The 27,592-nt window shown below is 40.8% G+C and overlaps 1 protein-coding gene across 5 annotated transcripts in view; it reads left to right on the forward strand.

Annotated features, from left to right (window-relative positions):
• nedd1 (NEDD1 gamma-tubulin ring complex targeting factor) overlaps nt 1-27,592 on the forward strand; it is a 57,731-nt gene that overhangs the window by 14,239 nt on the left and 15,900 nt on the right. For all 5 annotated transcript variants that reach the window (XM_043713275.2, XM_043713277.2, XM_087999739.1 and 2 more), the window contains 7 exons: nt 2,010-2,211; nt 8,577-8,787; nt 9,792-9,935; nt 10,037-10,084; nt 11,354-11,562; nt 12,932-13,009; nt 26,890-27,031. In XM_043713275.2, coding sequence (XP_043569210.2) covers nt 2,010-2,211; nt 8,577-8,787; nt 9,792-9,935; nt 10,037-10,084; nt 11,354-11,562; nt 12,932-13,009; nt 26,890-27,031 — 1,034 coding nt within the window. The remainder of the gene's footprint in view (nt 1-2,009; nt 2,212-8,576; nt 8,788-9,791; nt 9,936-10,036; nt 10,085-11,353; nt 11,563-12,931; nt 13,010-26,889; nt 27,032-27,592) is intronic.

A 27,592-nucleotide genomic window follows, 5' to 3' on the forward strand; every position in this document is an offset into this window, starting at 1 on the left:
CTCTCACTAGTGAATATTCACTAAGGACTTTCCCTACCACCTCCAACTCCAGGGACAAATTCCCTTCACTATCCCTCATTAGCCCTACCCTTACTCTGTTGATCTTCTTGCTCCTCATGTAAGTGTAGAACGCCTTGGGGTTTTCCTTAATCCTACCCACCAAGACTTTTTCATGCCCCCAAGTTCATTCTTCAGTTTCTTCCTGGCTACCTTGTAACACTATAGAGCCCAGTCTTGTCCTTCCTCAACCTTAAGTAAGGTTCCTTCTTCCTGTTGACTAGAAGTTCCACATCTCTTGTCATCCAAGATTCCTTCACCTTACCATCTCTTGCTTGCCTCAGTGGAACAAACCTATCCATACTTGCAGCAAGTGCTTCCTAAACATCCTCCACATTTTTGTCGTACATTTCCCTGAGAATATCTGTTCTCAATTTATGCTTGACAGTTTCTACCTAATAGTATGGTAATCCCCCTCTCCCAATTAAATACTTTCACTTACGATCTGCTCCTATCCCTCTCCATATCTGTAGTAAAGGTCAGGGAGTTGTGATTGCTATCACTAAATTGCTCTCCCACCGAGAGATCTGACAACTGACGTAATTCATTGCCAAGCAACAAATCAAATATGGCCTCCCCTCCAGTTGCTTCTCCACATATTAAGTCAGAAATCCTTCCTGGACACCTGACAAAATCTGCTCCATCCAAACTATTTGCACTAAGGGAGTTAATACAGATGAGTGTTAGACCTTGTACTTTGGAAAGTGGAATCAAGGTGGGAGTTTCATGCTGAATGGTAGGGCCTTATGGAGTGCAGTGAAACAAAAGTTATGTTGCAGTTGTACAGGGCGTTGGTGGGGAGCACTTGGAGTATTGTGTTCTGGGGGAGTATTATGTTTTGGTCATCTTGCTATAGGAAGGATGTTCTTAAACTGAAGAAATTTACAAAGATATTGCCTGGACTCAGCGGTCTGAGTTATAGGGAGAGATTGGACAAGCTGTAACATTTTTCTTCAGAGTGTAGGTGACTGGGGGAATCTTAAAGAAATGCATAGGAGGCATGAATATAAGATTATAAGAGGCATGAATAGCGTGAATGCACTCAGTTTTTTTCTTAGTGTTGGGGCAGTGAGGACGAGAGGGCATCATTTTAAGATCAGAAGGCAAAGAATAAAAGGGAATCTGAGGGGCAAGTGGGGCGCATATGGATTGAGCTGCCAGCAGAAATGGTTGAGGTGGGTACGTTAACAATATTTAAAAGGCATTTGGACAAATTCATAGAAAGGAAAGGTTTAGAAGGATATAGGACAAGTACAGGGAAATGGGGTTAACATTGATGGACATTTTGGTAAGCATGGACCAGTTTGAGCTGAAGGGCCTGTCTCAGTGCTGTACGACGCAAAAAAAAGAAGTGCCCAACTCCTCGTCAATTGGCAAATAAACTTGGTCAGTTGTGTATGTATATCTCCCTATATGTTATGCAGTACTAATGTGTCCGAAAACTCCACATGCTCTTGGACCATATAGAGCAGTGAAAATAGTATTCAGGGATTGTTCGAACAGAGCAATGCCGCTGTTTTGTTTAACAATTTTTTGAAAAATGATCTTGTAATAGAAATCATGGTCTCAATAATCAGCACTCCGCTTAGTGATAAGTGAGGTGACAACTGAAATGCTTTCAGAGAATATATTTTGAACAGTTTTTTTCACTACCTGTATTTATGCTTTTCATTTGAAATGGTTTTATTTCTGCTCATAACTTGTCGTATGATCCTTGTTTGTTGAATTACATGTCACAATTTAATTTGCATTTCATATTTCTGAACCAAATGCAACTGCATGTCACATCTAAAATGTGATGTCAACATTTTTGTGTCAGTAAGTAATTGAACATTCTGTGGAAAAATGATTAAATAGTATGCAATTGCATTAACCTTTATTATCTAGAAAACTAGAACTATTGAATTTAAGTTAAAACTTTATGGCCATCTTGTTAAATTAATTTTATGCAGGCTGTTGAGAACTATTTCTGTTGAAGCCCCACTGACTGCAATAGACTTTATGACAGATGGAGCAACTTTGGCTGTAGGATCCATCAGGGGCAAAATTTATGTGTATGATTTACGCGTGACAACTTCACCACTCAAAATTGTTAGTGCCCACAAGAAATCCATACGGTGCTTGAAGTTTCAGAATGGTTCTGCACAGTTTAAGGTAGGTAGACCGTGACTCTTATTAATTTACTTTGAACCAATCCTAAGTTTGGTGATATCTTTTTAGTTTTAAACCCAAGCATCATGAAGTGAAGTAGTACAGAATTGTCACTATGTCATGAGAGCTCCAAAGCACTTAATTGCTTCTATACAGTGCATGTTTGTATTAATCATCAATACCATATATACCTGAGTAATAGTCGATCTCATTTAAATGTCGACGCCCTCTTTTTTGCCAAATAACCTGTGATTTTTCATATATCTCATGTAAAAGTCGACCCTAGTGCTTCACAGTTAATAGGTCAACATTTATGAGTCAGTATGCCAGCCGTCATGTCCCGCTCCAGCTTTCCAGTCTGCTGGTTGTTCCACTCCGCTCCCAGTCTTCCAGTCCACTGGTTGTTGTGTTCTGCTCCACGGTTGGTTTAGAGATTAGTTAGACTTTTGCTTAAGGTAGAGTATTAATTTTTCTTGGGCATGAGTTTCAGCCCCTCAAAAGTAGTATTCATGTAACAGCTGACCCGATAAATTTAACCTGAACAAGTAGTTTTAAAAATTTAACTGTTACTCGAGTATTTATGGTAACTGACTGTTTGCCCTCTTTAACATCACATTTGACACTGAGCTTCCATCTTTCCTAATCTGGCAAATAGTGAAATTTGAATTTAAAAAAAAAAATTCTTGAATCAAAGCTGTCTTAAAATTGACCATGTGACCACTGTTGATTGTTGTAAAACATCCATCTGGTTCACTAATGTCTTTAAGGGAAGGAAATCTGCTAACCTTTATCTTTACCTGCTTGTCTTTGCCGATCCGCTGCAATGTGGTTGATTCTTTATTTCCCACTGGACAGTTAAGGATGGCAAGCAGTACTGGCCTAGCAGCATTCCATGAATTAATTAAAAAAAAAACTTTGTGCCATCGATAAGACTGCCTGTCGGCACCTCCACGAGGAGAAAGTGACGACTGCAGATGCTGGAGATCAGATCGAGAGTGTGGTGCTGGAAAAGTACAGCAGGTCAGGCAGCATCCGAGGAACAGGAGAATCGATGTTTCGGCCATTCCTGATGAAGGGCTTATGCCCGAAACGTCGATTCTCCTGCTTCTCGGATGCTGCCTGACCTGCTGTGCTTTTCTGTCACCTCCATGACATTGCTTGATGTATTCTTGCACCTTAGGTCATCTGTTGAAACTCTTAACGTCTACCTTTGTCACCTTTAGACTTAACTGCAGTAGTCCCCTTGAATCCACATGGGAACGTTCCAAGACCTACTGCAGATAGTAATGAACCCATTCATTTAAATGGGAAACTTACCTACCCAGCAGTCTCCTGTTTCTGGAATGTTCCATATCATATTTTCGGGCTGTGGCAAACTGTGGATAACTGAAACCGCAGAAGCAGATTCCGCAGATACGGCAGTCACCTTGTATTCTAATAAACTCTGGCTGGTTTCCAAATGTTGCTCATGTCTTATCTCAATCCAAATCCCATTCATCTGTCACCCTTCTCGCTGGTCTACACAGGATCCCTGTCAAGCAGTGTTTTGATTTTTAAAATTCTCACTCTTGTTTGAAAATCGTCTATGCTTTGGCCCTAACTATTTCTGTAGTCTTCCCCAGTCCCTTGGAAATGCTTGTGTTTCTCTTATTCAGGTTTCATTTACATTCCATATTATAGTAGCAATGCCTTCAGTAGAGCCGAAGCTTGAGATTTCCCTTCCTAAACTTCACTTCTCTTTCTTTCTTCCATTGTGGAGACTGTGATGTGATAAGATACTGAGCCAAAACACTGTCTACAGTGTCTGGGTATTTAAAAAAAAAATCTGTGGCTCTTACTGGAAGAGGAGAAGAACTCTGTTTAATATTATTCCTTAGTCAGTATCACTGCAACAGATTATCTGGTCATTATCACATTACTGTTTGTGACAACTTGCGATGTGTAGTTTGGCAAAGTTTCCAAATGTCCGGTTTATCCTCTGACAATGGTCTGGGAATGGAATCAGTGGCTATGGCATGGAGCTTGTAACAGGAGTTTTCTTTTTGAGCAGTACAAATGTTGTTCCTCCCAGAATCTCCTGCCACTGCACTGGAGCAGAAATTTGCTGCTGCTAACATCATTATGCACCTATTTCCTTTTGTTATTACTCTTCCTGCATCATTCAGAGCACATCAGCAAAGACTCAAGTGTATGGATTGGGGAGGGGCAGAAAGTGGCAGATGAGCAGAGAGGTAAGCCAGGCAGCGAGGAATGGGGGGAATCAACAGACATCGAAAACATTGTCTCTTGATGCAAGCAGCTACCAGTATTGTCAATGGTAGTGACATTGCAGGCACTAAAATGCATGGGGTGATGAATGTATCCTGCAATTGTGGGTGGCAGCAAATGCGGCTATGGAGGAATAAGATTCCCTGTTGAAAGGGCTGATTTGCCAGGTTACATAGAACATAGAACAATACAGCACAGAACAGGCCCTTCGGCCCACGATGTTGTGTGCCGAACATTTGTCCTAGCTTAAGCACCCATCCATGTACCTATCCAATTGACGCTTAAAGGTCACCAAAGATTCTGACTCTACCACTCCCACAGGCAGCGCATTCCATGCCCCCACCACTCTCTGGGCAAAGAACCTACCCCTGACATCTCCCCTATACCTTCCACCCTTCACCTTAAATTTATGTCCCCTTGTAACACTCAAGAGACAATGTTTTCGATGTCTGTTGATTCCCCCCATTCCCCGCTGCCTGGCTTACCACTCTGCTCATCTGCCACTTTCTGCCCCTCCCCAATCCATACACTTGAGTCTTTGCTGATGTGCTCTGAATGATGCAGGAAGAGTAATAACAAAAGGAAATATGTGCATAATGATAATAAGGTTGAGAAATATTAACTGAAATGTGGGACTAAATTGAAGAACACTGTGAAAGAAGTACAGTGGGACATATGGGCACTTTCTGTCCTAGAAGGTTCAAATTTTCTATTGATTAATATATTTTGTTATGTCTCACGGGTGTAGCATACTGGAAATCAAGCCCTGCTATTTCTGGAGTTATCCCAAGATTTTTTTTAAAGTACATACAATTCTCCAGTATACCTGTCTTTTAGACCCAGTTGACAGAAGCACAGGCCAGATTTCTGAACTTAACAAGAGTTTTTATTTTTTTGTAAGTAATTAGACTGTAGCTACAGTGAAAATTAATGAATCATCTGCATATAACTTCTGCGTACAATTCAACTAGTTAGACTACTAATAAAATTCAAACTTGTTATCAATTCCCCCTTTACATACTAAACGCACAGTGGGAAAATATCTTGGGTTATCAGTGAAGAGAAAAATTGGGAAAGCAGTTCATTGGTTTCTGTACACGCTGGTCATACAAGGGCGCTGATCCGAACTCTGCTTGTCGGTTGTTCTTGTCCTTATGTTTCCACTCATTTGTAAGAGAAACAGGGTGGATGTTTCACACTTTTAAAAGAACTCTGACTTATGAATCAAAAGTCACACCACAGATGTTAGCTCAGTTCTTCTGTTGTGTGTGCAGTGTTCACAATGAGTATCATGCCACTTGATTCCAAACCATTCAGCAATCCTTGGTTTTAAAACCGTTCTTTTCTCATTTCAGCTCAATGTTTAAAAAAGACAAGCACAAGAAGATATAGTCTTTATAATTTCAGTAAATGTAGTTCCCATGACAGATTTCACCCAAAATGTCTTTTTGGTTCAAATGCTAACTGACTTGCTCTTTCCTATAATCTGTTTTGATTACCTATTGGGGCTTTCATTGTTTTTCTTTTGCACTTGGCTTTGGTTGTTCTTCATTGGAAGGACATAACAACATAGAAAGTTACAGCTCCTGCTGCTTCTGCCACTACTCAAACTGATGGGGACTTGATTGTCCACACCTTGCGCAACCCGATCAGTCTAAGTCTGGCAGTTTCTATAAAGAAGGCTTGTGTTGCCTTAATCACTGGGCACCAGGTTCCCACTTAAAGTTCTCTAGAATTTTTAGTATTATTTGCTTCCAGATGAGAATTGAATGAAGCACAAAAATATATTCTTGTTTGTACAGCGTTTTGGGTTGTAGTTCTGATGAAGTGACAAGTTAGTGTTTAGACTGAAACAGATTTGCTGAGGTGAAATGGTACCCCATTGCTCCTTTGTCCAAGGCTCAACCATAAGACAACAACGGGACACGAACATTTGCATACTGGAGAGGACAGCTGTGATATTACGATGAATGTCTGCAGCTGCCTGGGCTTGGATAGATCAACATTTGTAAAGCTGAGCACAGTCTTTTCAAGGATAGAACAGTCCTTAGGAGATAACTGGCTCCCAGTCATGGAACCACTCCAGCTCAAGTAATCATTGATCCATTCTGGCATTGGTTATCTTACTCTGTGAAGTATTAGAGCCTGAAAGGGTTACAACTAGCTTGAGCCATTCAAGGGCACAAACTTAGAACACCCTATGACTTATGGTGCGGTGATGAATTGATGAAGGCAGAGCAGTGGATGTTATCTACATGGATATTGAACAAAGTTTCTCATGTTAGACTGGTTAGCAAGGGTAGATCACATGGGATACAGAGAGAAATAGTCATCTGGACACAGAACTGACTTGAAGGTAGAAGACAGAGGGTGATGGTGGAGAGTTGCTTTTTAGACTGGAAGCCTGCGATCAGTGTTATGCCACAAGGATCGGTTCTGGGTCCACTGCTTTTCATCATTTATATAAATGATTTGCATGTGAACATAGGTGGTATAGTTCATAAATTTGCTGAATGACACCTACATTGGAGGTGTAGTGGACTGTACAATGGAATTTGATCATGTGGGCCAATGGGATGAGGAGTAGCAGATGTAGTTTAATTTAGATAAATGTGAGATGCTGCATTTTCGAAAGGTAAATCAGGGCAGAACTTAGACACTTAATGGTAAGGACCTCCAGATGGATAAGTGTGAAGTGATTCATTTTGGAAGGTCGAATTTGAATGCAGATTGCAAGGTTAAAGGCAGGATTCTTCGCGGTGTGGAGGAACAGCGAGATCTTAGGGCCCTTAATGTATTTGTAGAATCCCTTTTAAATTCTCCTTAACTCTATTTGCCATAGCTATCTCATATCCCCTTTTTTCCATCCTGATCTCCTTCTCAAGTATACTTCAACTGCCTTTATATTCTTCGAGGGATTTGTTTGATCTTCGCTATCTATACTTGACATATGCTTCTTTTTCTTGACCAAAACCTCAATTTCTCTAGTCATCCAGCATTGCCTTTCATCCTTACAGGACCATATTGTCTCTAGACTCTCAATATCTCATTTTTGAATGCTTCCCATTTTCCAGCCGTTCCTTTACCTGTAAACATCCATCTCCAATTAACTTTTGAAAGTTCTTATCAAAATTGGCCTTCCTCCAATTTAAATCTGAATTTTTAGATCTGATCTATCCTTTTTCATCACTATGTTCAAACTAATAGAAATATGGTCACTGGCCCCAATGTGTTCCCCTAATTGCTTTCATAAGTTCTCCCCGTAGTTTCTATGGCCAGATCCTGTGTTATTTTAATAAAATCTGCCTATTTGTTATCCAGAAAAGATTTTTGTAAACCATTTTTTAAAACTTTTTCCATAACTAACTTGAATCTCATTATGTTGTGGTCAATATGTGTAAGTAATCTTAAATATCTCCAAAATGCTTCCCCATTACCACCTCATTTCCACCTGTCCAGCTTTGCATCTAGAATTAGATTCAGCAGTTACCCCTTGAGCGTTCTACACGTTGATATCTCTCAGGTATATTAAGAAATCCTGCCCCTCTAAACTCTTTACTTGAGATAGTCAAAATGTAGTGTCGGTGTAGTTGAAATCCCCTCATTTTATTGCTTTGCTATTTTACACACCTCAGGTGAATTGTCAACATATTGACTAAGTGCAGGTAACTGGGATTGGTATAGTTTGGCATTTATTGGTTGTTTTTGTCATGATGGGCCAAAGGGCTTGTTTCTAAGCTGTTCCGCTGATTTCCAGGAGCATTGGATGGCAAGTACAGAAATAGAGGAAGAGGATAAAAGAACGTGTGGCTCAAAAGTTGGTGCCGAAGGGAGGGTTTTAGATTCCAAAATCATGAGAACTGCTTCAGGGTGTTATCCAAATGTGCTAAACGTCTCTCTAAACGTGCTAGCCACAACGCACAGCCTTCCAATATCACAGTGACTCCAGCGGCCACTCAAGCTTCAAAACCCAAAACTGAAATTTTGGCTTGGGTTTTCTTCAAGTAGTGTTGCCAAATCTCTCCAATAACTTTTTCAGCTGTTCAATTGTTAGGAGCAGGCTTATTATGCAGCTTAAATGGGCACTTTCTCTCTTCTAGTCAAATGGGAGTAAAAACTTTACAAGCAGAGGCTCATCTTCATTGTCCACCGCAGCTACCAAGAGGACTTCAGCTAAGGTGAACAGTGCTCCAGGAAGTGGCAGTGCAAAGGAAATCCAGGAGCTTACTGCACAAATGACATCTGCACCAGCTGTGAAAGTACCTACTGTCCTAGAAGAAAAAGGAGCTGAAGCTAATCTGGATATGAAAGGTAAAACTGTTTCTGTTTGAATGACGAGAAAAGGGCAGACAGTGGAATTGAAAATAAATACAATTGTAACTGAAGGAGCAGGATAGACTTGTTGCCTGTAATCTACCTGACAAAATTATGAAGTTGAATTTAATTAAGAATATATTTAATAATTTGTGGGCTACCTCATATACAACTCCAGTTCCACACTGCATGCCTAACTCTTCAGGGATGGCAATAAAAACTGCTTTGCCATCGTTACCCAGATCCGAAGTAAATATGTTTAAAAATTAAAGAGAGAACATATTTGAATTCTTTTGTGCAAAGTTTTGACCGGGTAGCTGTTCAAACTTTGTTTGTTCGGAAGTATGGTACCCGAGAGGTTTCTGCAACTGGAGAACCAGCGCAACTGTTACAAATTCAAATTCCATAATGCGCCGTTTTAAAACTAAATTCAGTACATCCAGAACACACACACAGCTCCAAAGCTGGTCCGATAATGTCCTTCAAGAAAAGGAAGCTGACACTTCCCTCCTGTTTGTAACTTACATGACTCCACAATTCCGCATTGTGCTTGACTTGCTTGAGATCATGATTACCTTACATGGGTAATGAATATTGATTTTCCAATGTTACCAACATCCCAAGATCTCATAACTGTATATTTAAGCAGTGGAGATTAAATTCTTAACATTCAATGTTTTGAGTGTTTTTGTATGTCTCATCTAAGCAAAAGCGTTTAGGATAATTTTCCAGAAATGGCAATGACCTATGTAACCAGACTCAGGAAGGAAGTAACTTAATTTCTTAACAGAAAAAATATCTGATAGATATTGTAAAATGACAAGTAGGTTAAAATAATCAAATAATTGTTAGGCTGGATGCCCTTGACTTCTGGCTTTGAAAAAAAAGAGTTTCAAGGTGTATTTAGAAATTAGATAATATTATTCTTTAAACAAACTGGGGCAAATCTGAATTTTTGCTCACCAATAAAACTGACTTTACTATTTGTGTTTTATTTCTAGGTTTATCACATAGCACCAGTTTGGATGTAATTCCATCCAAAGAAACAGAAAATGCAAAAAGAGCAGATAACAGTGGCAATTTTAAAAACCTTGATTGTGTGGGTAGAAACAGTTTTGGAGATGTATTCTCTCCAGTCAGAGATGGTAAATTGATTTAAAATAACATTTATTAGCATTTATTGAATTGTGTAAAATGTTCATGATCAACAACAGTTATTCAGGATGATTATTGTTTGTTTTCCTAGATGTCGCTGGATTAAAGACAAATGAAGACAGCATGACAAAAGGAAATGGTAGGATGGGCTTTCTTGACTGGTAGTTAATTTACTTAGCTTTTGTTGAGAAATCCATTAGTGGATCGTCCTTTTTGAAGCCTGGTTCCAGCGTACCTTGGACTGATGAGATGAAAGCTGCAATTATCTACAGCAGTCCCATTTTAAGATAATTCCTAACAGTTGCAATCCTGAATCAAAACTGCTGAAAATATGGCACATGGGTGTAAAATAGTGAATGCATTGAAAGGAGAAGAAATTGTGTTTGAGAGGCGCAGATTGACACCTAATCAGACCTCTTGGTTGACAGGTGAAGAATTTGTGTTGATGTTTTGGTGACACATCTCCTTTGGAATTAAGGTACATATTAGGAATGATTTTAAAGTGCTTATTGCTATAGGTTAAAGTCTAATTTTTATGCCATTCTTATTTTGGATGCCATGTTTAAATTTAGTACTGTTGGTAGCACTCTTGCCTCTTAGTTCAAACCAAGCAGCTGTAGGATCAGTTTGACTTTTATTGTCCAAAACCTAAGAACATTGAGTTTTGACAGCTATGTTATTTGATTATTCTCTTGAACTGTTCTGATTGAAATTGTGTGTCTGAGAATTTTAACAACAGCAAAAATAAACTAAAATAGAAATTCTTAGGCCGAGCAAGTGAACATCTGAATGTTGTGCATATATGTGTAGCTTATGTAGAGGTGAGCAAATCATTTTATTGGAAGTGAGTGGGTGAGAGTCAATGCACAATGTTCAGGTAGCTTGAGGCATAATAGCTACCTGATAATGAGTATTACTTAGTGGGAATCTCTCTTTGAAAGATTCATTTTGAGGATTCTGCAAAAGCAGTCATTGGTTAGTATTATTTAGAGATGGCAAAATGTTGTTGCCCTAAAAAGTGGGTGGAAGCATTTCAACCTTTATGCATTTTGAGATGGCCGGCCTACTACGTGGAAGAGCATCTTCACACAAATTATCATGGGAATCAAAAGGCCATCAATACAGAGAAAAGAGACTTAGACATTGAATTTCAGAAATAACAGAAGAAAGCATTTGTGAATAAACTGATTAAAAAAAAGACATTAGAAATATAGGGCATTCATGGCTAACAAATAACACCTAAAGGGTCAACCTAAATCATGAATAAACACATCTCTATTATACTTTTTACATGGCTAATCTTGATGCCATCATTATTAGAAATGGTAGTTGGCCCTAAAGCATTTATTATTTGTTTTAAATCATTCCTTGTGCATAGCAAATGCAGCAAATATATTTCTCTTCATAGGTTCAGGCTTTTTGCCACAGTTGAATGCTATATTTTCCACAAGAAGTAATCCAGTGGGTGCCAGTACACAGGAAGAGTTGAACTCAAACTCCTTGCAAGGATTTGGATCTCCATCTCCTATTAAAGAGCAGACTCCACAGCGAGACATGAGTGCCATATTGAGCAAGCTCCAGAGTGCTAAGCAAGATTCAAAAGAGCTAGTTAGCCAGGTACTACTAAATCTATGTCAATAGTAGTTATATTTCTTTTTGCTTTAAATCTTAAGGACCGATCACATCGATCGTGCATGTATTCCATTAAGTTTAAATGACTAAGCTGTAGTTGAATGAAATGTTTATAAACTATTTGCAGAATTCATGTTGATGTAGAGAAATTATTGAGGTGGAAATCCAGAACGAAAAGGCATCAATTTAAAATTCGTGAGACCAGTTTGAGTGAAGTAAAATTCACTGTTTCCACTCAAAGGTAAAGGAAATTAGGAACATTTCCTCCAAAAAAAGTCTGAAACAATTGCAATCTTCAAGTCTGATTTGGATCAGTTATAGTTGTGTAGGAATATTGATGAACATGGGACAATGATGGATAAATGGGAGTTGAAGTACAGATCATTCAGAATCTCATTGAATAACAGAGCAGTCTCTCTGGGGGCAGCACAGTGGCTCAGTGGTTAACACTGCTGCCTCACAGCGCCAGGGACCCGAGTTCGATTTCCGCCTTGGGCAACTGTCTGTGTGGAGTTTGCACGTTCTCCCCGTGTCTGCGTGGGTTTCCTCCCACAGTCCAAAGATGTGCAGGTCAGGTGAATTGATCATGCTAAATTGCCCATAGTGTTAGGTGCATTAGTCAGAGTTATTGTTGCTGTGTAAATATAGAATGAGTAAGCTTTTTGAAGGGAGAAATTTATACATGATGAAGAAATGTTGTCTCTCACATATTCAGAATGTGTTAGTGATTTTTGACAGAGTTGGAAAATCTGATCGTTTCTGCAGGGGGATCGGAGCTGTAAAAGTAGTGGCTTAATCTGATCAGTCACCAAGCTTTTCCAGGCTCATTTGCTGAGGAAATCAGTTTTTACTGTGATGCTAGACCTCATTTAGAGAAGGCCCTGTTATATTTTTGTTTTCATACTTTTGGTTGCTTTGCCCAAAATACCAGTACAGTTTGTAAGCCTTGGTGATCACCTTTCTGAATTTGCACTTTTACTCATTGAGTGAGAGAACCCTTAGTAATAGCAGCACTGAAAATAAGTCACACCTATGTTGGTTTGGTAATGTTCTATAAGAACCTTGCATTTGGAGAATTATTCGACTTAAACCTACTTGTTACCAGTCTGTCATTAAAATATGTAATTGATGCAGCAATAAATTCTGTGAGCTGTTTTCCAATTGTTTCTCATTATATTGATCTAGGCTTTTGTTTTGATCTTTTTTGCATTAACATAATAGTATCAAGAACACTTGTAGATAATACTTTCCCTTGCCTCTCCTGGATATTGATTTTGTTAAACGTCAATGTACAGTAGTATGTTACTACAAGAAATCCCGATGTAATGACGTACAAATTCCATATTCTTAACAGGAAAATAAAGTCGTAGGAATGCAGAAATCCAAAATGATTGAGCATAATGGCCAATTGGGAACTGCAAGATTGGATCAGGTAGGTGCAGAACAACAGTGGATGCTCACAACTTGGGATTTTCCAGTTGTCTAAATCTTTATGTTTTAAGAACTTTAAAAGTGGAAAATTTTTAAAGGCATGAAATAAGATCCTGGGGTTTAAGTTAGGGGCACTTATGAAAACATAAGTGTGAAAACATAAAAATTATTCAATATGTATAGAACATTGGTTTGACTTGGAGAATTGCTTTTAGTTCTAGAGACTACTTGGGGCATGATGTGAAGGCACTGAAGAGATTGCAGAAGAGACTCATGAAAATGTCCCACGGAAAAGGAATTTCAGTTTTTAAATCAGAGAAGTTGGGACCAATTTCCTTAGGGAAGAAAGGTTTGAGAGATTTGAACGGGGTATTCCAAATCATGATTCTGGGATAGACTGAATCACAGATGTACACGTTGGAATGATTCTGGAATACTGTGTCCACTTCTGGTTGCCTATAGAAAGAATATTATTAAGCTGGAGAGAGTTCAGAAGAGAGTTACCATGATGTTGCCAGCTATAGAAGGTTTGAGTTATAAAGGCTGGATAGGCTGGGACCTTTTTCACTGGAGTGTAGGAGGTTGAGAGGTGACCTTATAGAAATTTGTAAGACAATAAGGGGTATAGATAGAGCTAATGGTAGTTGTCTTTTCCCGAGGATGGGGAGTTTCAAGACGAGGGGGCATACATTTTCAAGGTGAGAGGAGAAAGTTTTAAAAAAGACTTGAGAGGCAAATTTATAACACAAGGTGGTTTCCGTGTGGAATGAACTTACCGAGGAAGTGGTGGATGTGGGTATGATTACAATGGTTAAAAGACATTTAGGGAGATCCAAGATGGCAGCGGTCTGAGTGCTTTGCTATGCTGGGTCCTGTGCCATATCCCCGGCAAGATGGACCTTTACTTCTCTCGATAATACAAAGTTACTGAACATCTGGAGCTGCTAAAATTGGGGTTTGACAGCTCTCAGATCAGAATGAAGGTGAATAAAGAAAAAGGGGTGAAAGTAGTACATCAGGCCGGGCACTCTCCTATTGTGTCGGGGCTGCTCAGAGCAATTGCTCAAACTCCCAGGATGGCCCCTTTGGATTTAATGGGGCAGCAGCATTTACTCTGAGTTTGCCAAACTCTGAGAAAAGATTGAAGCAGCGATGGAGCCAATATTTTCTATGCTGAAAAAGCATGAGCAGGAGAGTCAAACACTGGACCGAAGAGTAGAAGTAGTGGAGCAGAGGACTGTGGCATTGGAGACCATGGCGGAAGTCTTGGGAGGAAGGATCCAAACGCTTGAAGACCAGGTTTGGGTCCTTAAGGAACAAGTGGACGACCTGGAAAACAGAAGTAGAAGAAAAACTTAGGGCTCGTGGGTCTCCCGGAGTGCGAGGAAGGCGAGGACCTTGTTGGTTTCCTGGAGAAGTGGCTCCTGACGTTCCTGGGCTGGAGTTGGAATCGGGTTGGGTGAAAGTGAGGGGTACACCGGATCGCAATACGCAGGTCTGGGCTGGATCTGCGCCCCCGCCTGGTCCTGGTGCGACTCCAGCACTATATAGAAAAACAGTTAGTGATTGAAACAGCAAGAAGACTGGGAAGAGATTCACAGGCTTTAACATACAAAGGCTCAAGAATAATGTTTTTTCAAGACTTCTCATGCGCCATAATTAAGAAGAGAAAGGCATTTGATGAAGTTTAGAGAAACTTAAAGGATCTGAACGTTAAATATTCCTTGATGTACCTAGCGGAGTTGCATTCCGCTCACAGAGGGATGGTTTATAATTTTGATTCAGCTGAAAAGACAAAGGAGTTTGTGAACTCTTTGAAATAAAGGGCTTGGGTCGGGGGGGTGGGTGGAGGGGCACAGCTACAGATAATGGTACAGTTTTTTTTATTTTTTCTGCCCTTTTTTTGTCTCCTCTTTCCCCTTTTTTGTGGTAATCGGTTTTGTAGATTTTGTGCTGCCTTGGTGTAAAACCTGACTTAATTATCATTTCGGTCAGTTGGTTACTGTCTGGGTTTTAGTTTAGTTTAGTTTACATTACAGTGTGGAAACAGGCCCTTCGGCCCAACAAGTCCACACCGACCCGCCGAAGCGCAACCCCACCCATACCCCTACATGTACCCCTTACCTAACACTACGGGCAATTTAGCATGGCCAATTCACCCGACCTGCACATCTTTGGACTGTGGGAGGAAACCGGAGCACCCGGAGTAAACCCACGCAGACACTGGGAGAACGTGCAAACTCCACACAGTCAGTCGCCTGAGGCGGGAATTGAACCCGGGTCTCAGGCGCTGTGAGGCAGCAGTGCTAACCACTGTGCCACCGTGCCGCCCACTGTTTCTTTTTGCCGCTGTCCTTTTTTATTGGAGGTGGCTATATCTGTGGTTAAGATGTATGGAGAGGAGGGGGGAGGGCAAGGTGGATGTTCATTGTTAGCTCTCAGAATGTAAATAACATGTTTTCTTTATCAGTGTATTGCCTGGGACTAGGGCACAGCCTCAGTTGGAAGGAGCCAGGATGGTAGCAAGGATTGGGAGAATTGCCCCCTTTGGGCAAGAGGAGAGATCTCTAGTGAATTGGGTTTTTTTTTGGGGTGTGTGTTAAAGTTAAATGTAGTGGTGAGTTGTTTTATTTCATTTTTATAGGAGTAGCTTTTAGACTTCATAGATTTAATGTCTTTTTCGCTCGCCGCACCTCAGATAGGCTTCCTCCTCTTGGGAAATCACGGGCTGCCCTGTACAGCCATGGCTAGTGATTTGTTCAGGTGGTGCACCTGGAATGTAAAAGGGAGCCATTTCCCCCATTAAAAGAAAGAAGGTGCTGTCAAGCCTTAGGAAAGAAAAGGTTGATATCGCCCTGCTGCAGGAGACACATTTAACTGATAAGGAACATCTGAAGCTGCAGCAGGGGTGTTATGATAGGATATTCTTCTCCTTTAGCTCTAAAAGTAGAGGAATGGCTATACGGGTAAGAAGGAGCCTCCCTTTCCAAGTAACTGAGCAAATTAAGGACGAACATGGACGGTTCATCATGCTTAAAGGTCTAATGCATAGAGAAGAGTATGGCTTTCTGAATGTTTATTGTTCCCCTGGAGCACCCTCTTAAATTTCTAATTGATGCAGTAGCTAAATTAATTAATCTTGGGGTGCGCCACAAGATCATCGGAGAGGATTATAACCGCCTAATAGATCCTGGGGTAAACAGGATGCCAAGGGGCCTGGCAAGTACACCCGCGCAATCTAAGCAGTTGGTGGACATACGTGAGGAGTTGGGATTAGTGGATGTGTGAAGGCATCTCCATCCCTAATGGAAGAGACTTCACTTTTTATTCCAGCCTACACAAGTGCCACACACGAACTGACATGTCACTTATGCCATCGGTTTGTTTGGACAGAACATTGGCTTGCACGTTTCGGAATATAACTATCTCTGACCATGCGCCAGTGTATTTAGATGTTTAAAATCAAGGGTGACGAATAAACGCACAACACTGGTGCATTGACCCATTCCTGTTAAGGGATAGCAAATTTGTTGAGTACATGACAAGAGAGTTCAGGGCCTTCTGGGATATCAATTCTAGTATGGCCATTATTGCGGCAATACTTTGGGAGGCCACTAAGGCATATTTATGAGGCCTGATCATTTCATATTCAACGACTAGAAGGAGGCAGAGGGAGGAGTAGTAATGGATGCTGGAGACCCTGCTGAAGCTAGCTGAGGAAACATGTTATAATAGGCCTTTGTTGGTCAAGCTGCAGCGGGTCACAGCTCTCCAGGCCACTGTCAACTCATTGCACACACAGGTGGCAAAAAAAGTCTCCTTTGCTAAACAAAGATTGTTTGAATTTGGAGATAAGCCAGGTAGACATCTGGCTAGAAAGAAAAATGTTTCCCACTCCATTTGTTGTGTTAGAAAGAAGGCTGGCGCAGTTACCCATGAGTTGAAGAAGATCAATGTTAGATTTAGGGAATACTTTGCAATACTGGTTGGAAGGCGGCGAAGACAATGCAGTGAGAATGCAGTCTGGACCCCCCCCCCCCAATATAAACGCGGAACAGGTCTCCCTATTAAGTGCGCCTATGATGATACAAAAGGTGCAGGAAGCAATAAAGCATCTCCAAGGTGGGAAAGCACTGGGGCCATATGGATTTCTGAGTGAGTTTTATAAGGAATTTGTAAATGTGTTGGTGGAGCCACTTTTGGGGATGTATACACAGGATTGTCTTCTGCCCTCTCTTGGGTAGGCTAATACTTCCCTCATTTAAAGAAGGGGAAAGACCCCGAAGAATGTGCTTCATACAGACTTTAAAATTCTGTCAAAGGTGCTGTCCCCGAGGTTGGAAAAGGTATTGCCTTATATGATAAAAGAAGATCAGATAGGTTTTATCAAGGGCCGTAGCTCCTCCAACAATATCAGGAGGGTACTGAACATAATGTAGGTATGCAGGGTTTGGTGGTCTCCCTAGATGCGGAAAAGGTGTTTGACCGGATAGAATGGCCATACTGGTTTGGGATCCTAGAGTGCTTTAGTCTGGGGAAGCCTTTGCTCGGTGGGTGACGGTATTGTATAATGATCGTACAGCGGCCGTCATCACAAACGGCACTAAGTCGGATAACTTTAATATTGGGAGAGGTAGTCGACAGGGATTTCCTCTTTAACTGCTGTTATTGACCTTGGCAATTGAGCCATTAGCCGAGGCTATCAGGAGGGATCCTGAAATAGTGGTGCCAAGGGTGGGAATGGGATGGCATGTGATCACCCCATACGTTGATGATTTCCTGTTGTTCTTGGCCAATCCGGAGGAGTCCATTTCTTGATTGATTCAAAAAAATCAGTTTATTTGGCAGTTTTTTAGGATAAAGGATCAACTTCACAAAATCGGAAGTCATGCCGGCGGGGGTATTAGTGGAGGTGCCTGATCTGAAGGATGGAATGCAGTTCCTGTTTAGACAGTTGTCAAAAGGTGTTTTATATTTGGGAAATTTTATTACCCTGCCTTGCACCAGCTGTGTAAAGCTAACTGTGCACAATTACTGCAGAGGATAAAATAGGATTTTCAGCAGTGGGAGGGATTACCGTTATCGTGGTTAGGCTGAATAGTCCTGATTAAAATGAATGTTCTTCCCTGCCCGTTGTACCCCATGAGAATGCTCCTGTTGGTGCTACCCAGACAAGTGTTATGAAGGCTCAGTGGTTGGCTAGGGTCCTTTTATTTGGTGTCATAGGCGCCCCCTAATTAAATTTACTAAATTGCAGCACCCGCAGGTTTGAGGGTGGGAGCTTGAAGAGATATCTAATAAGCACCCTGTTAGCATATGTGGGTGAGTGGGTACGGGGGGATTCAGTCAATTTGGCTTGATGTTGAAACCTCGCAGTCAAGATGTCCCCTAGTTAATCTATTATTCATGGATCAGATGAAATCCATGATGGAACAGTGTAAGAGCCCAATCATTTTAAGTACAGTGAAAGTTTGGAGGATAATGAGGCAGGATGAGGACAATTGGCTTAAGACCTTGCCATTTACCCCGTTGGTGGGAGCACAAGGATTTAAACCTGGAGCAATGGACTCCGGCTTTACGCTATGGGAGAAAAAGGGGATCTCTTGTTTGGGAGATTTATTCGAAGGGGAGGTCTTGATGTCATTTAGCCAACTAAGTCCGAAATATGGATTGTCTAATAGGGAACATTTCTGCTACTTTCAGATAAGGGATTATATACAGAGGAAGAGCAAACTCCTGGCTCAGCCTTACAAGTCAGACAGGGAGAAAAGAGTGGTAAAAACAATGACTGCAGATGCAGGAAACCAGATTTTGGATTAGTGGTGCTGGAAGAGCACAGCAGTTCAGGCAGCATCCGAGGAGCAGCAAAATCGAGTTTGTGCTCCAGCGCACAGGCGCTCTTTCAGTTAGTACTTTGTATCATTTACAGAAAAGACGTGCCTTAGGAGATATGGAGAGACTCTGTCGGACTTGGAAGTGAGAACTAGGAGAGGATATTTCACCGGAAACATGGGAAGATATAAGGGAATATGTAAAGAAAATCTCAATAACAAAGGGCAGGCTATGCAACTGAAGATTTTACATAGGGCTGATATGGCGCCAGAGAGGCTAGGAGCGTCTCCAGGGTGTCCCAAATGAAAACTTAGTATAGGCACTCTCACACACGACTTTTGGTCATGATGCAAGATCCTGAGATACTGGAGTCCCATAGTAAGGGAGCAGAAGGAAATCCTGGGAATCCTCCTTCTGTGGTTGCCAAATTTGCCCCCTCAGCGGGAACACTGGAAGAGACTGTGTAATGTTCTTACACACTGTGCAAGGAAGAACATTGGAATGAATTGGACGTTGGAAAACCCCCCCAGATCTTATGGGGTGGCGCAGGCTGGTGATGGAGCCACCCAAGACTACCTTATAAATATGGCGCACCATAAAACGGAGCAGTTTTATAAGATATGGTGGTCCTTTCGAAATTATATTGACACGCACTTATCGGCAATATTAATTAGGGCCGTGATATAGCCATGGGAATGGGTTTGGAAGCCTGTGGGGTCCTGGGAGGAAAACATACGATACAGTGACTGGTGCTCTCAGGGGTGGGAGTTTCAGTGGAGGTGTGGTGAGTGAAATAGAATAAAGTGCTGTGATATAATTTAATTTTAAGTTAATTTGAATTCAACTTAATTCTTATTTAATTCCATTGTAGTTTAGTTTAAGTAGATAACGTTTGTTCTGGTAGAATAGTAGGTAGTTTAATAGTATTGTGATATGACATTGTACTACCTCTATCTTTTTCTATTTTGGTATTTTTTTTATGTATAGTTGCTTTGTAAAAGATTTAAAAACGTTTTAATAAAAATATTTACAGACCAAAAAATGTTGGATATGTACATAAATAGGAAAGGTTAGGAGGGTTATGGGCCAGAAGCAGGCAGGTGGTAAGAGTTTAGTTTGGGATTATGTTTGACATGGTCTGGTTGGACTGAAGAGTCTTTCCGTGCTGTATGATTCTCTGACCCATGGAGGGAACAGATTGAAATTAATTGGCAAAAGAAATAATGACATGAGGGAAAAGCTTTTATGCTGACCGACTATGGGTAAAGGCAGGCTCGATCGAGATGATCAAGAGTAATAGGATTGTCTTCTCAAAAAGAAGTGTGTGCAGGACTATGGAGAAAAGGCAGTGAATTGACACAGGATTAAAGTGGTGCTGGAAATGCACAGCAGGTCAGGCAGCAGGAGCAGGAAAATCGATGTTTCAGGCAGGAGTCCTTGACTCTGATCTCCAGCATCTGCAGTCCTCACTTTCACCTAGGGAATTGATACAAGACAACTTGTCCTACAGAGAACTGGACCAAATGTAGTGAGACAAATGGTCATCTTCTGTGGTGTAATAATTCTGAAATTCTGTGTAGCCAATTCTTAGGGCCAAGCTGATGGTTAGACCTGTGTTCATAGTATTTTGGTGTATGACTGAGAATGACAGATGACTTAAAACTATCAAGAAGCTCAACAACTTCAAGCTTGGCTGTCTGCAAATGTGTATACATTCTGGCAGAACAAAATCAGGAATGCAGCACTCTTCTCTGAGCACAGCTTCCAAGTCTGTTTGCGCTCATCAAAAAAGTGGCTTTGCAGGTTCGCAAGGTGGACCACAAGAAGGTGGTTCCATCCCTTCAGGATTTTCTACATGGTATGCTTGCCAGTGCCGGATGCCCAGCGTTCTGCTTCAAGGATGCTTGCAAGCCTGATTTGAAGGCTACGGCATCAATTTTCATACCTGGTAGTCACTAGCTGATGCAGAGGAAAATGGTGGCATTCCTAGGCTGGTGTGCACCACTGCAATAACCAATGGATACAGCAGTTTGACAACTGGCACCAATGCAAACAAAAAACAGTGACAGAGGGCTTGATGTGTGACATTTATGGATTCACCTCTTCAGCCATCAGCAAAGGTGTGCCGTTTGAAGGCACCTCATCTGAAGTGGATTTATTTGCTGTAAGATGAAATGATGCTGAAACAATTAGATAATTTACTTGTCATCGTTTCTGTTTCCCAGATTATTCCTAAATAGCTAGAATGTAGGAACAATGTGTTTCAAAGACTTTCAACAGTAGAAATATGTTGTTATTCCATGTCATTAAATGGGATTTTTGTTCCCAATTTATAAACCTGCTTTATTTAGTTTCACTTTAGCATTTTAAAAAAGGAAAACATCAGAATTGGGTCCTTTAAACTTGAAGGAAGTATGTGGAATCCAGTTTTAATTGGAACATTGTTAAAACAAGTAGGACATCTTTTTTAAGATGCTTTAAGCTAAATATCAACATTATTCAGTAGTAGCGCTCATGTTAAAGGTCTTGTCTTTAATATTCATTTCTAGTTCCATGTTGACATGGCTATGTTGAAGGAATTGTGTACTACTGAAGATGGCATTTTAGATTAGACCTTCGTGGTTCTTAGTGTGCTACAACTGAATTTAAACAATGAAGTTGCGAGTATATTTTATAGAGTAGTTACTCGGCCTTGACTTTGGTATAGGCAAGGCCAGGCCAGACAAACATGACTGGTTCTTTCCCAACCTGGCAACTGTGAACTTGTTGGGGTTCTTCCCCAACAACTTGAAAGCTTTCTGTTAGACAATAGACAATAGGTGCAGGAGTAGGCCATTCTGCCCTTTGAGCCTGCACCACCATTCAATATGATCATGGCTGATCATCCTTAATCAGTATCCTGTTCCTGCCTTATCTCCATAACCCTTGACTCCACTATCCTTGAGAGCTCTATCCAACTCTTTCTTAAATGAATCCAGAGATTGGGCCTCCATTGCCCTCTGGGCAGAGCATTCCACACAGCCACCACTCTCTGGGTGAAGAAGTTTCTCCTCATCTCAGTCCTAAATGGTCTACCCCGTATTTTTAAGCTGTGTCCTCTGGTTCGGCACTCACCCATCAGTGGAAACATGTTTCCTGCCTCCAGAGTGTCCAATCCTTTAATAATCTTATGTCTCAATCAGATCCCCTCTCAGTCTTCTAAACTCAAGGGTATACAAGCCCAGTCGCTCCAGTCTTTCAGCGTAAGGTAGTCCCGCCATTCCAAGAATTGACCTCGTGAACCTATGCTGCACTACCTCAATAGCCAGAATGTCTTTCCTCAAATTTGGAGACCGGAACTGCACACAATACTCCAGGTGTGGTCTCACCAGGGCCCTGTACAGCTGCAGAAGAACCTCTTTGCTTCTATACTCAATCCCTCTTGTTATGAAGGCCAGCATGCTATTAGCCTTCTTCACTACCTGCTGTACCTGCATGCTTACCTTCATTGACTGGTGTACAAGAACACCCAGATCTCTCTGTACTGCCACTTTACCTAAATTGATTCCATTTAGGTAGTAATCTGCCTTCCTGTTCTTGCCACCAAAGTGGATAACCATACATTTATCCACATTAAACTGCATCTGCCATTCATCTGACCACTCACCTAACCTGTCCAGGTCACCCTGTAATCTCCTAACATCCTCCTCACATTTCACCCTGCCACCCAGCTTAGTATCATCAGCAAATTTGCTAATGTTATTACTAATACCATCTTCTATATCATTAACATATATTGTAAAAAGCTGCGGTCCCAGCACTGATCCCTGCGGTACCCCACTGGTCACTGCCTGCCATTCAGAAATGTTAACTTGTTCTGAATCAAATTTCTCTGACTGCTACAGTGGTGCTTAAACTCTTCAGATTATTAATCCAAACATCTGATCGCAAGATTGCTAGCAACTAATGTACTGATGTTCTGTTATGAATTTAATGGTCACAGCAAATTAATCAAGTCATCCATACTTCTGAATCCCTCATAATATATATTTTTCTGGAAGTTTTGAAAGCAAGTTTTGTCTAAAGAGTAAAATTCTTTCCTTGATTTATCAGTTGGAAAAAGATTTGAAAAACCAAATAGAGCCTGGTTTAAAAAATCTAATTTCTAATTAGAATTTAGAATGTATGAATTCACTTACAGGCAGCACTTTATAAGTGTTAATATATCTGCTTTTTAGATTAGATTAGATTCCCTACTGTGTGGAAACAGGCCCTTCGGCCCAACCAGTCTACATCGACCCTCCGAAGAGTAACCCACCCAGACCCATTTACCTTTGACTAATGCACCTAACACTATGGGCAATTTAGCGTGGCCAATTCACCTGACCTGCGCATCTTTAGATTGTGGGAAGAAACTGGAGCACCCAGAGGAAACCCATGCAGACACTGGGAGAATGTGCAAACTCCACACCGAGTCACCTGAGGCTGGAATCGAATCCGGGTCCCCGGCACTGTGAGGTAGCAGTGCTAACCACTGAGCCACCATGCCGCCCATGTTATTCCAGGGAAATGTTCTAAAAAATCAAGAACTGGATCTCCCTAAAATTAATGTTTTACAATGGACAGATGTGTTTGAAATAAATGATACATAAAAACTGACCAATATCTAGGATTTAAATACTTGTGCCCAGGCTGTTAATAACATATTAGCAGGTAGACTTTGAGGCTACTCATCCGTTCAGTCAGATCATGGCAGATTTACCTCTGTGTGTCTGCACACTATCCCCATACCCTCTGATTCCATTAATAATCAGAAATCTAAAATCTCTTGAATACAATCAATAATTTTCCATAAACATGTGCTGACTCTGAATCAGAAAGTGATTTTCTAAGTACGTTGTTACCATGTCCCAGATTTTCATTCCCAGCTTTCTAGGGTAAAAATTCGACTCTTAGAGTGAAACGTTTTTTCTCCATTCTAATTGGAAATTGTCTGCTCACTATTCAGGAGCTGTAGCCGCATTGTTCTAACTGCCCTAACCAGAAAACCTCCTGTCCATAATCTATCCCACTAAAGACTAAGAATTTTGTGCATTTTATAGCAATCGTCTCACCAAAGCCTTATATAATTGTCATTAGACCTTGTTACTCACATAATTCTGTTCCTTAGTAAGAAGGGTTGCTGTGATATTTGCTTTCCTAATTGTAGGCTGTACCTGCATGTTAACTTTTTGAAAATTGCACAAGAATCAAAGAAATTGTCATGGCTTAGAAGAAAAGTTCTACCTATTGTGTCAGCACTAGCTCTCTAAATGAGCATTGACTTTAGTGCATTCTCCTGCCTTTCCCCCATAGCAGTCAATTTTGTTCCTATTTAAATAATTATGTAATGTCCTCTTGACTGTCTTGTTTGAACACACATCACCTACACTTCTAGGCAGTGTTTTACAAGCATTAACTGTTCACACTTTTTCAAAAAAGTTTTTCCTCACATCAAATCTGTTTCTTTTGGAAATTATCCTGCATCTTTGCCCTCCCATTTTGCAATCTTTTACCAGCGGTGTCAGTTTCTGCTCATTTGTTCAGCCTCCTCATGATGTTGAAAATTTCTATCAAGTCTTCTCTTAGCCTTTTCTCAAATGAAAATAGTCCCAACTTCACTAATCTAACTTCATTGCTAAAGATTCCCATCCCTTAAATCACTGATTTTTCTGCAATCTGTCCTGCAATCTTAAGCAACCTAGGAAAAGTAAGAGGCTCAAGACTTGACATCTGATGTACTCCACTACAAACCTTCCTGCCACCCAAAAAACAACCTTCGCTTTTTTATTTCCTATCCTTTATTCAAATTTAAATTGCAACTGTCCCTTTTTAGTCCACAAGCTGAAACTTATTCACACAAGTTTGTTTTGTGGCGCAATATCAAATTCGTTTTGGAAATCCATGTACAGAACATCAACAGTATTGCTCTCATCAACTATCTTTATAATTCAAGGAGCTTCAGAAATTAATTAAGCATATTTTTCCTTTAAGCTTCATGCTGGTTGTTCCTAACTGACCCACATTTTTTCCTGTGACTTACTTCTTGAAACAATTATCCAGGATAAAATTATGCCCAGGACTAAAGTTAAACTGACTGGTCTGTAATTGTTGGGCTTATCCTCTCAACCTTTTTTGAATAAAAGGGTTGCTATTCTCCAGTCATTTGGTACCACACGTGAGTCTAAGGAAGACTTGTTGAAAAATTGTTGCAAGTACCTTACAATTCTCTCCATATCCTTGGGTGCACCTCATAGGAAAGGGGTAGGCCATTCAGCCCCTTGAGCCTGTTCCCCATTCAGTGAAATCATAGCTGATCTGTGGCCTAACTCCGTACACCTGCCTTTGGCCTATTTTCTGTTATGAAGAAACGTCACGGGACCTGAACAATTAACTCTAACTCTAATTTCTCTCCAGAGGTGCTGCAAGACCTGCTGAGTTTTTCCAGCAATTTCTGTTTTTGTTTATGATTTCCAGTATCCACAAAAGTTTTTATTTGGCCTGTATCCCTCAGAGTCCCAGAGTCATATGGTAGGAGAACAAATCCTCGTGTTCAACACATGCATACTGAACAAGTTGCCTGCATTTGGCCCATTTCCCTGAAAACCTTTCTTGTTCGCGTCTTTTAAATGTTGCAACCGTACATCCACCGTTTCCTCCGGCAGCTCATTTCACATATAAATCACCCTCTGTGTGGGAAAAGTTGCCTTTTAAGTCCCTTTTAAATATTTCCCCTCTCACCTTAAAATTATGCTCTGGTTTTGAGCTCCCTTACTGTAGGGAAAAAGATCTTTGCTATTCACCTTATCTCATGACTTCATAAACCTTTATAGGGTTTCCCCTCAAGCTCCAACACTCAGTGAAAAAAAGTCCCAGACTATCCAGCTTCTCCTTTAACTCAAACGCTCCATTACAGGTAACATCCTTGTAAATCTTTTACTGCACCATTTCCAGTTTAATAGTATCCTTCCTGTATCAGGGCAGCCAGAGCCGTAGACTCATAGTTGTACAGCTTAAAACATAACCTTTGGCCCATCTGTACATACTGAACATTATCCCAAACTAAACTAATCCTCGCCATTTACTGACCGATATCCTTCCAAATCTTTCCTTTCATGTACCTTTCTAAGTGTTTTTTAAGCTTTATAACTGTGCCCACATTCACCACTTCCTCAGGAAGTTCATTCCACGTGTGAACCACCCTCTTTGTAAAATCTTTGACCTTCATGTCTTTTTTTTTAAATCTCTCTCCTCTCACCGTAAAACATATGCCCTAATTTTGAAATCCCGCACTCAAGGAAAAAGAATCTATCATAAACCCTATCTAAAAACCTCATGATTTTCTAAACCTGTATCGGTGCTGTACACAGTACTCTAAAAGAAGCCTCATCAACATCCTGCACAACCACAACATGATGTCCCAATTCCTATATTCGATGGTCTGACCAATGAAGACAAGCTTCTTTTCCACCCTTTCTCCCTGTGATGCAACTTTCAAAGAAATATGTACCTGAACCCCTATGTTTCTCTGTTCAACAATACACCCAGCCCTCTACCATTAACTGTGTAAGACCTGCCTTTGTTCATCTTAACACCTTGCATTTATTCAAATTAAGCTCTTACCTACCTCTCCTTGGCCTTCTGCCTAATTGACCAAGATCCCTGCGTAATCTTGGATACCTCCCTTCACTGTTCGCTATGCCATCAATTTTGTTGTCATCCGCAAGCTTACTAATCATGCTTTCAAAGTTCACACCCAAATTGTTTATATAAATGACAAACAGTAGGACATCCATCACCAATCCCTACAGAACACTATTGATCATATGCCTTCAGTATGAAAAACAACCCAGTTTGAATGTATATTCAAGATATTACTGGAATGGGAAATAGAACTGTGAATGTTAGTGTAAAATAATATAATGTAATGCCTTTTGTTTTTAGTTTGATGTCCTACATGAGTCCTCAATGGCATTAAATGTTTTTCTTTTAAGATATTAATTTGTTAATTGTTTCAACTTGTTTGCAAAGTTGCACACATCAGTTGCTGAGTGTGAGACCTTGGGGACACCGCTAACATCTTCCATGGTGAAAACACCTGATGTATGTGAAAGAAAAGGAAGAGAATTTCAGTTTCCTCAGGAATCCCCGGTGCTGGAGACCTCTACATCTGGTGAGCAGTGACTGGTCTATATTTGTAACTGTTCTGGAAAGCATGACCGGATGGGTAGAATGGCCTAAATTTATCAAGCACATAAACTTGAGTCACAGAGATGTATAGCATGGAAACAAACCCTTCAGTCCAACTTGTTCATGCTGACCAAATATCCTAACCTAATCAAGTCCCATTTGCCAGCCCTTGGCACACATCCCTCAAAATTCTTCCTATTTATATACCCATCCCAGATGCCTTTTAAATTTTGTCAGTGTACCATTTCCTCTGGCAGCTCATTCCATACTTGCACCACGCTCTGTGTGAAAAGGTTGCGCCTTAGATCCCTTTTAAAATTTTCCCCTCTCACCCTAAACCAATGCCCTCTACTTCTGGAATCTCCCACCCCAGGTCTATTTATCCTATCCATGCCCCTCATGATTTTATAAACCTCTATAAGCTCACACTTCAGCCTCTAACGCTCCAGGGAAAACAGCCCCAGCCTATCCAGACTCTCCCTGTAAATCAAATCCTGCAACCCTGGCAACAGCTGTGTAAATCTTTTCTCAACCCTTTCAGGTT

The sequence above is a fragment of the Chiloscyllium plagiosum genome, unplaced genomic scaffold (assembly GCF_037043375.1).
Source record: "Chiloscyllium plagiosum isolate Xiang-an unplaced genomic scaffold, Cpla_swu_hap1 HiC_scaffold_23, whole genome shotgun sequence".
In the NCBI taxonomy this organism is placed as follows: domain Eukaryota; kingdom Metazoa; phylum Chordata; class Chondrichthyes; order Orectolobiformes; family Hemiscylliidae; genus Chiloscyllium; species Chiloscyllium plagiosum.